We start from the raw sequence: 10,023 nt of genomic DNA on the forward strand, positions 1-10,023 counted from the left end.
ACTTGGCGAACCGTTGCAGGCTTGCCAACCACTGCGACTGCCGTGCTGTGTATCTTGCTCGAACGACCTCGAACGCGACAAGGATTACCGCGATGACGTCGCGCACTGCACACTCTCTCTCTCCTTTTCCCTCTGATGCACCTCTTAATAATCCTAATCTGAACTCGTCTACTACTCGAACGCTTGCGCCGCGCCACTTACGTACGAACACGTATATATTCGGTTTGGGTTAAGTTTACCGCGGTGCTAACATCTGACGGCCAATCTCCGAAGCAGTATGTTTTCGCAAGACCCTGCGACGTTTAATCAAGAAACTGTGCTCTTTGTGTAACATTGCTTTCTGCGTCGCTGTAAATAAATCATTTGGTTTCAAACTGCCGTTTCAAAACACGGATCCCATTGCAAGTACGAACGACAGATTTCACGTTGTTTTGCTTATTTGCGTCTTTCGACGCAACATGAGGAGAAACAAGTTTGACGACTAACGATTGCTCGGCTGTGGCACAGCTTTTGAACGGAAGCGTTTCTTCCGTTTTCCAATTCATCGAACGTAAGTATTTCCTCTCTTTTATCGGTTGAATCGGAATCGTGCGAATCGCTTTTTCACTTTGATCTTTTTCTTTTTTTTTCGTCGATCGGTCGATGTTGGTTATGTTGGCAAGTTTTTTCCACGCAGATAACCTCTTTCTCTCGTCTCAACGAGACACGTTGGAATGATCGTTGCTCCGCGTCGCACCAGTTAAAAATGTCGTGGTTCTTCGGACGAAAGAAACAACAAAAGGATTCGCCGTCGGATTCGACGGAGGAGGAACAGTCGAAGCAAAACGATGGATTCGAGATGTTTCCAAGTTGGAGCCCATCGACGTCGACGAACAAAGGCCACGACGACGGCACGGTTCCGTACCCCAGCAGTAACTTGTATCCGTACGTACCTGCGGTTTCAGAGTATGGCCAGCCTTTGCCGCTCGATTCGTCCAAAGACTCTAATCAAGGAGAGAACGCGCCGCACTACTTGAGCGGTGTTCCGTTCAAGTTGTGCAAACGTTTGGAGATTAGCACGAACAACGACCATGAGATAGACTACCTGAGAATCGGCGAGATTCTTTTTTTCTTAGAGAGACTAGAAAGTAAAAAGTACGATTACAACTTTTCGTTGGAAGAAGGCATCATGGCAGAAATGAATAGTAGAAAAGACGAATAGTGGTTTCGTTTCGTCGTATCGTCCTTTGCACCAAAACGTGCACGTGTTTCGGCGCGCGATCGGCGACCAGCTGGAACTGTACGCTTGGACCAATATGCGTACAATCGTGAATATGTATTTTCTTGGTTTATCGAGACAAGAAGAAAGAAAAAGAAAGAAAGAAAGAAAGAAAAGAGAAAAGGAAAATCATGTTCACTCACGCACGGTAGTCCACGATTCTTTTCCACGCACGTTTACGTTGTAATGTAACATTTGTCGATAGTTTTAAGTATATTCTATATTGTATGTCGCCAGGTTGTACATTTGTATCAGACCATTAAATTTAATGCGTCAACGCGTGTTTTCAATAAATGTATTAAGCATCCCAGTCGAACGATCGATTGCTTCACTGTGAGACGTGCATACATGCGCGCGTATGTACGTACACACACCCGTTACCGCTTGATAGTGAATCGACAATGATCGTAATTGGCAACAACGGCATGTACAAGCGTTGTGCGTTAGATTCGCAGCGCCCGAGATTATCGTAATAAAAGGCAAAGTGAAGTGACTGCGAATACCAAGAGACAAAACGGCATCCAAGTTTTAAGAAAACCTGTAAAACTGAAAAACAAATGTGTCATAATTGTAAAATGTCGGACAACGTAATGTCAAAAATGCAGAATCCTTACCTCACGTACTTTCCGTAAACGAGAATAAGCAACGCTAGCTTTACCATGTTCCAACTGTTTGAGTTATCGTACGACATTATGTTTAACGCTGTGGCTACGTGAGAGTGACAATTGTCGCAGCATAACTTGTGCTGTGGAGTAAATTTACGTAGCTGTATAGAGAGGAAATTGTGAAAATAAAAACGAGCGTAACGCAACACTAACCATCCTGGTTTTGTAAATTTCACTGGCTTCCGCAACAGCGGAATCCCATCCCTGAACGCCTCCTTTGGCCTTTGCGTAGTTTAGTTGCAAGTATTTCGTGGGTTTTCCAAACGTCATGTTGTCCTCGGCTACGTGATACGGGCCAGCGAAATCGCGTATCACACCGGTGGATGTGGCAATGCCCATGTGACCGATGATCGGTAAAAAGTACCTTGACAACGAAACACGAAAGTAGTAGTAGAGATCGCGACGCGGTGGAATGTCATTGTCAGTGAAACGTCGATCGAACGATTTAGCAGTGGGTTTCGGTTGAGGTTATGTTTTCCAACTTCTACTCACGTCAGAATCGGCAGAGGCGTCCAAACTATACAAAATGGGAATCTCTGTCTTTCCAAATTAATGGCGAGATCCATACTTGACATATTATCCGAGTACTCTTGCGGTTCGGACAACAACTCGTCCTCTTTCATACCTCTGTTTTGTTTTGATAGCAAGCGATAACGCAAGTCTTGCCCAACGACGTCCAACGTCCGTTCGTGCAACTAACATTCAAAAGGCGCGCGCTTTACGAAGAATCCGCGATGGCGGATTGGAGGGAAGCGTTTGCGATTTGCGAAAAGGAAATCTCGTCGGTCTGCGAGTCCAGGCGGAGCGTTTAGGCTCGCATTGCGTGATAAACGAGATCACGAGGTCCGAAATTCTCAGATCGACAGTTGGAGACGCGAGAGGAAACGTCGGAGGCAGGCAGTCTCCGTCTCCGCTGCGTAAGCTACAAGAGCTACTCTGTTCGAACGACGAAGAAAGATGATAGGAAGGTTGCAGGAAGTTCGTTGTGTAGGAAATTCGGTTTCGAAGCGACGCAGAAAAGTGGAAGAAAGGAAAGGTGTGAGAAGAGGGAAAAGGAGAAGAACGAGACAGGCGCGGGGGAGAGCCGTGCAAAGGATACCATAAAAATGCTTTATACCGTAATAAGGAGGTACGTAACAGCGTTGCAAACTAATGAAATTACGCGCGTAATCGCGATGGCTGTTTCTCGAACGAACAGAAGGTTTGCTTCGCTCGCGACGCAAGACGTATACAAGATTTTTTTCGATAGATCGAGAGATATCGTGAAAGCGTAAGAAGCTGATGGGAAAGGTGAAGCGGTAAGAGCAATGTTGGCGGTAAAAGCGATTGTAGGGATGGGGTTGTGGTGGTGGATGGCGGCGGCGGCGGCAGGCGAGGGAAACGTGGTACGAAACGAGGATATCTGCGGCGTTCAAAACGGACGGCGGCTGTATCTGGAGCTGGGCGAGAAGGGCATACTGTACGCGAAGAACGTCTCGTTCGCGAAGAACGAGGCCAGGCAAGAGGGCTCGCGCGTATACACGAGCAACAGCTCGCACGCCCAGTGCAGCCTCGAGTTGGTGACGTGCCCGTCGTGCGTGATTATCGCCACGTTTGGGAATATCGCGTTGCCGCACCATTGCGGCGACGGAAGCGTCACGATGGACAGCCCCTGCAGGTAACGCGCGCGCGCGCGAATATCATTTTCCTACATACACCGATTGGTTTCACGTTTGTTTAGGTGCGACTACGTTTGGATCTCGGAGCCGCCGTACGAGGACGTGTCGGGAACACCGTTCTGCGGCTTGTACGCACCGATCACGTACAGATCTAGCACGAGAACCTTGTCCATCACCCTGCTCTACAGCCAGTCGCACAAGCACGCGTTCACGCTCGAGTACACGGCAGAGAGTAAGCGAGAGCGGAGAAGTAGTGGACGATGAAAAACAAAAAAAAAAAAAAAAAAAGAAGAAGAAATCGGAGGGACGCGTTTTCGATGGATCTGTTTGCTGCACAGGGAACAGGTTGCACCTGAGGGGCACGGAATTGACGACGACGACGACGACGAGCGGTCAGGCGGCCAACAGCGGACTGAACAACACGGGCGGTGGGATTCTAACGTCCCCGTTCTTCCCTGCTCGGTATCCCCGCGACCTTGGCATGGAATACGTGGTCAGCTGCCCGAGCGAGGCACCCTCCTGCCGCATCAGGTTGCTGTTTAGCGACTTTCAGCTGGCGACCGTGTCGATAATGGAGGTAACGAGGCGCTGGACCCTTGCGTGGAACGCTGTTCCGTCGCTGTTCTGACGTATAACACGTTTTGAAAACAGTTTTACGATTGGAACGGCCAACGACTGGACGTGAGCAGCGGCGCGAGGTTTCGCCCGCCGGTGATCATGAGCACCGGACCGTCGTTGCTGTTGCGATTCTACGCGAACGGGGGCACCGGTTTGGGCTACAAGGCCTTCTACTCGTTCGTGATCGGACACCCGTTGGACAAGTCGGTGCAACCGATAACCGACTGCGGCGGCTACGTGGAGAATCTCGGCGGCACCATTACCATGATGGACATGGTGGGCGAGGGGGTGAAAACGTACGACTGCGTTTGGCTGATCAGACCGCCGAAGAACTTTTTGCACATGAAGACGCACATGTATCTAAAGGTGATTGCGTTCGCGGACATGGGTGAGTGATTGTTTCCTCTTTGTTTCCTTGCTTTCTCTCTCTCTCTCTCTGTCTCTGTCTCTGTGTTGCTCCTGTGATGTTTTTTCGCGCAGCTGGCAACACCGAGCTGGTGGTGAAACAGGGGCCCACGTCGGCGCTGTTGCCCCTCGAGATCCTGAGACATCCGGCGAGCCAAGTGCAACCACCGAGGCACAGGGAGCACGTGGCACCAGTCACCAGCGGCTTTCACGTGAGCCTGCGGGGAACGTTTGGTCCGCCGTCGCAGCTGGCCATCGCGTACGCGGCCTTTAGTTACATGGGTGAGCCATTTAATGGGTGCAATTTCGTTTGCCACCGTATCTGTTGAAATTGCCTCTCTGTAGTGAAGAAGTACATTTGTTGATACAGTGAAAGATACGACGAGTATTCGCGTATTCAATGGGATTGTACAACGTGATTAAATCTTTATTGACCAACAAAAATTTGACCGCCGCGCGTAGTTTTTTCTCTTTCAGTTCAACAGTTATCCCGTGTCACTTGTTTTATTAGAAAAATATATTTATATTAAAGTGCTCAATTGTTTCTAGGCGATGACGAGTAGTAATACACAGTAGATGCACTTGCTGTAAGATTTCAGTTAAATTGTAACCGAATGATAAATTCCATTTTTTGTTGTTCCTCTCTTTGAAAAATTTTTAATTTCGTTCCTTTTTCGTTTTCGTTGCCTCGAAAGACTGTTTCGCTGGCTCGGACTTTCTCTGCCGCAACCACAGATGCATACCGAGTCAACTGAATTGCGACGGTTTCGATCACTGCGGCGACAACAGCGACGAGCCGGCCACCTGCTTTCGAGGTACGTTCGCAGTCTCTTTCGTTTCTCAAACTCCCGAAATCGTCAAACAGCCGCGTGCAACTCGTAGATTGGGAGCTGGAGCCTCAGGATCGAAAGTGGCACGCGAACAAGGCAAACTACTACTTTCCAAAGATCGATCGTTACCCGGACTTGAAGACGGCCACACTGGTGTTTGTGGCGAGCAGCCTGGGCCTGATCGTGCTGATATCCGCGCTGATCATCTTGCTGTACAGAATGGGCGCCAGGGCCAGACAGCAGAGGGAGCTGCAGTCGCGGCTGCAGACGATCAGCGAGCTTCTAGGTAAAAAAGAAGTTGGCCGAAGTTAAAAAGTTTGAGGAGCGTGGTGTCGATATTGTCGACTTTCGACACCAGTTTTCGATATTGCAGACGGCGCGCGTATCGACGAGATCGCTGTGGCTGACGACCCGCCGGTGTACGAGGCACCGCCCGGCTACGACGAGGTGGTGAAGCTCGGATTCGACTCGGATTCGACGATCGGTCGGAAGAAGAGGAGAGCCGCGTTTGGTCGGGAGCCGCGCGGTCGAAGCTCTCCCAGTCAAAGCTGCTCGTGAGTAAAGCGTCCACAGCAGCTTTGAGAATTTTCACTTACCATCCTCTTAGAACTCTCTCGAAACCTTGAGAGTTCTATTTGAGAGTCTCTGTGATCCTACTCACTGTGGCGGTGACCACTGGCATCGCTATCATGGAGGTGCAAAAAGGATTTGTGACCGTGCGATTGTCCATAACATTTTAAGGGAAAATAAAAAACCAATATGAAAAGAAGAGTTCAATAATTTAAATTATTATATAACATTTATATTTATGTGTAATAATATTTATATATAATATTTAAATTATTGTATAACAATTATATTTTATGATATTTATATTTATATTTATATATAATAATTACATTATATAATTATATAATTATGTTATATAATGTTATTATTATATAAGTATAAATATAAATGTTATATAATATTTATATTTATATGCAATGATGTATATAATATTTAAATTATTGTATAACAATTATATTATATGATACTTATATTTATATTTATATATAATAATTACATTACATAATTAAATTTTATAACAATTATATAATGTAATTATTATGTATGAATATAAATATTATATAATATTTGCATTTATATGTAATAATATTTATATATAATATTTAAATTATTGTATAACAATTATGTTATATGATATTTATATTTATATATTATAATTCCATTATATAATTAAATTTTATAATAATTATATAATTATATTATATAATGTAATTATTATATAAATTTTACAAATATAAATGTGTAATAATATTTGTATATAATAATTTAAATTATTATATAACATTTATATTTATATGTAATAATATTTATATATAATATTTAAATTATTATATAACAATTATGTTACATGACATTTATATTTATATATAATAATTCCATTATATATTTAAATTTTATAATAATTATATAATTGTATTATATAATGTAATTATTATATATAAATCCAAATATAAATGTGTAATAATATTTGTATATAATAATTTACATTATTATATAACATTTATATTTATATGTAATAATATTTAAATTATTGTATAACAATTATATTATATGATACTTATATTTATATTTATATATAATAATTACATTACATAATTAAATTTTATAACAATTATATAATGTAATTATTATGTATGAATATAAATATTATATAATATTTGCATTTATATGTAATAATATTTATATATAATATTTAAATTATTGTATAACAATTATGTTATATGATATTTATATTTATATATAATAATTCCATTATATAATTATATTATATAATGTAATTGTTATATATAAATGCAAATATAAATGTGTAATAATATTTATATATAATATTTAAATCGTTATACAATATTTATATTTATATATAACAATTAGATTATATAATACAAATTTAATTATATATAACATTGTATAATATAATTGTTATAAAATATTTAAATTACACAACAGTGTATAACGTAAGTATCAAAAAGAAGTATGTAATCATACACCTTACTGTGTACACTTTACCTTTCGAATCGTACGAGGTGGTAACCATAGTGGTTCGAACGTTGGATAGGTTGGACGTTGGTCGTTCGGTGGGCGAGTCGGCAGGCAGCAGCCGCGGAACGGGCCGCGCCGCAGCGTGCAGCCAGGACGCGGCCCTCTCGAAGAGTCGCGCGGCGACTCGAGTGCCAGAGAGCCCGCCGCCACCGTACGTCACTCCGCCAGGATCGATCTCGCGTCATTTCAGCGTGTCCGGACTAGCGTCGGTCGATTCGAACGAGCGTGAGTATCTTTACTTATAGTTTTTGCACCCGTGCGTGAGTTTTCACGAGAGTTTGTACACGAGAACGTTTCGTCAGGCGTGCAAGACGACAAGCAGGAGGAGGAGGAGGAGCAGGAGGAGGAGCAGGAGGAGGACAAAGAGAAGAAAGAGAACGAAAACGAAGAGGAGGAGGAGGAGGAGGAGGAAGAGGAAACGGTTCGACGGGGCTGGTTTCGTCGAACCGACGACGAACGACACTCGTCGTCGTCACTGTCCGGAAACGACGATTCCCCGGGCTCGTCCTCGCCGAAGAGCGTCGAGCGTCGGACGTCGATCGACGCCGAGTTACTCGGTGCGTATCCGCGGATTCGCAGCGCTTCGAACACTTCGAGCCGAACGGCCGATGCCTCGTGTGATTCGCAGCGGAGGTGCTCGCCCGCTGCTTCGACCAGCACGGAGCAGCCATCGCCTCGTCGCGGCGAGGAAGATGGAGACGCGGTAGAAACGATCGGCGACTCGGTCACGGTGGGACGAGTCGGAGAGGTGTCAAAGGAGGGACAGCTGGCCGAGGTGGTCGCGGACAGCGATCTCGCCGTCGAGGATAAGGCACGCTCGGCCAAGGTTCAGTCGGACGACGGTTGTTCGTGCGAGGGTGCCTGCGGCTGCGCCACCGTGCGCCGTTCGTCGTCGTTCAAAGAGCGATCGGTCGGTCGCCTGTGGCCCCCTCGGTCGAACCTTCGTTGCATCTCGATGGAGGAGGACGTGGCGAGAGAGGCTGGAAGGGACTGGGAACAAGGGCGAAACGAGGACGACGACGACGAAGAAGAGGAGGAGGAGGAGGACGAGGAGGAATTGGAATCGTTCGAATCGAGAAGCAGCACGATCGTGAAGTTACTCGGCGGCAGCAGGGCGAGAGGGAAGCGAGAGACGAAGAGGAACGCCGGTTCGCCGGCAGCGTGCGGCGGCACGTTTGGAAGATCGGCGAGAAAGAAGATGCCGATACATCCGCGCGATGGATACCTCGGCCGATCGTCGACGATCGGCGGGTTGATCAACAGTTACGAGAGGCTGAGCAGAGTCGGCGAGTTGAGAGGGAGCCAGAGGGGCATGCACGCCTCCTCCGACCCGGCCTCGGTCGGTTCGTCGCGCGGCAACAACGTCGGCGGCTGCCGACGATACTCGACGAGCTGCGATCTGGAGAGTCTCTACGAAGGGATCCGGATGCTGGACGAGCTGCTGGTACGGAGGGGCCTGGCGGTCGCGCACGGCCGCAAGCAATCGGTGACGGTGATGTTGTTCGGAACGCCGAGGCACGGGGCGACGACGCGTCGACGATCGGTTGGCGAGGAGGGGACGATTCGCGAGATTGGACGCGTTTCTCGATTCAGCCTCGACGCTCTTTCCAATTGACGGTCTCGGCGAGATGAAAAAGAGAGATGAGAGAGAGAATATTTTTTTGCGAAAAAGATTTATTTTTGGTAACACGTCGACGTATCGAACGCCTTTGACGACGTTTGATCGTGGCCATTCGTTGCATATCCCTTTCTCGCAGAGCAGATTCGCGAGAGATTAGGGAGAGTTGCGCTTAAAGAGACGTAGTAAAATATACTGTACATACATACGTGTGTATATATATATATATATATATAGATATTGTACAGACTATACACACACGTGAGAGAACGTAACACACATGTCTTTCGTACGTGTATACGTACAGGGTGTTTCGTCTAATCGAGTACAGTGAAATAAATATCTCAGAAGCTACGTGTTGAAGCTACGAGAAAAATGTTTGTAGAAAAGTATAGAAAGGTGACAATTTTTTCATTCGTATTATTAATGGCGGAGGACATTTCAAGGTCAACTTGATTTCTTCTTTTTTTTAAATCAGACCGTACGTTTTCTTATATTTGTGTCACGACGGCTGGTTTCAATCCAACGACTCGCAATGTTGCACCGTTTCTTCTAATTCTAGCCCCTAAATTAAGAACGATGAAGTTTGCGTTAGTTGACCTTGAACAGCTTTTGCATAAACATTTTTTTCGCAGCTTCAATCCATTCCGACATGTTTCGCTGTACAACGAAACATCCTGCCCACAGAAGGTTGAGACCAAACTTGTTTCACCGAGGTCAAACAAAGATGAAGAAAGTTCGGATAAACTCGTGCCCGGAGATGCTTTGTTGAAAAGATGTAAGCGTTCAAAGATTTACGGACAGAATTCGTCTCTTTCGCAATTCGTTTGCGCAGAATCGTACGCGTGTTCACAAATTCTCA

At 45.3% G+C, this 10,023-nt stretch overlaps 4 protein-coding genes across 6 annotated transcripts in view; 2 read left to right on the forward strand and 2 right to left on the reverse strand.

Annotated features, from left to right (window-relative positions):
- The window catches only part of LOC122536552 (histone deacetylase 5-like), a 31,142-nt gene extending 31,123 nt beyond the window's left edge, over positions 1-19 (reverse strand). For both annotated transcript variants that reach the window (XM_043668999.1, XM_043668998.1), the window contains exon 1: positions 1-19. This exon is cut by the window's left edge and continues 512 nt beyond it. The gene's annotated coding sequence lies outside the window, so the exon portion shown is untranslated.
- Positions 20-283: 264 nt separating this feature from the next.
- On the forward strand, positions 284-1,568 carry LOC122536562. Of its 2 annotated transcripts, none has more exons than XM_043669024.1 (2): positions 284-554; positions 677-1,568. In XM_043669024.1, exon 2 carries the CDS (start codon positions 746-748, stop codon positions 1,199-1,201), a length of 456 nt encoding a protein of 151 aa, XP_043524959.1. In that variant the 5' UTR covers positions 284-554; positions 677-745; the 3' UTR covers positions 1,202-1,568. The 2 variants fall into 2 exon arrangements, with proteins under 2 accessions (XP_043524959.1, XP_043524958.1); XM_043669023.1 differs by having other exon boundaries at positions 286-550.
- Positions 1,457-2,611, reverse strand: LOC122536561 (transmembrane protein 222). Its single transcript, XM_043669022.1, has 4 exons — positions 2,416-2,611; positions 2,077-2,287; positions 1,873-2,003; positions 1,457-1,804 (listed from the first exon to the last, which is right to left on the reverse strand). The coding sequence occupies exons 1-4, from the start codon at positions 2,544-2,546 to the stop codon at positions 1,723-1,725; spliced, it is 555 nt and encodes a 184-aa protein (XP_043524957.1). The 5' UTR covers positions 2,547-2,611; the 3' UTR covers positions 1,457-1,722.
- Positions 2,612-2,632: 21 nt separating this feature from the next.
- On the forward strand, positions 2,633-9,413 carry LOC122536564. Its single transcript, XM_043669027.1, has 11 exons — positions 2,633-3,580; positions 3,644-3,813; positions 3,920-4,158; positions 4,233-4,587; positions 4,680-4,886; positions 5,300-5,419; positions 5,487-5,720; positions 5,793-5,988; positions 7,560-7,772; positions 7,855-7,861; positions 7,935-9,413. Exons 1-11 carry the CDS (start codon positions 3,231-3,233, stop codon positions 9,156-9,158), a joined length of 3,315 nt encoding a protein of 1,104 aa, XP_043524962.1. The 5' UTR covers positions 2,633-3,230; the 3' UTR covers positions 9,159-9,413.
- Positions 9,414-10,023: the final 610 nt, after the last annotated feature.

This window comes from Frieseomelitta varia, unplaced genomic scaffold, assembly GCF_011392965.1.
Source record: "Frieseomelitta varia isolate USP_RPSP 00005682 unplaced genomic scaffold, Fvar_1.2 scaffold_850, whole genome shotgun sequence".
NCBI lineage: Eukaryota > Metazoa > Arthropoda > Insecta > Hymenoptera > Apidae > Frieseomelitta > Frieseomelitta varia.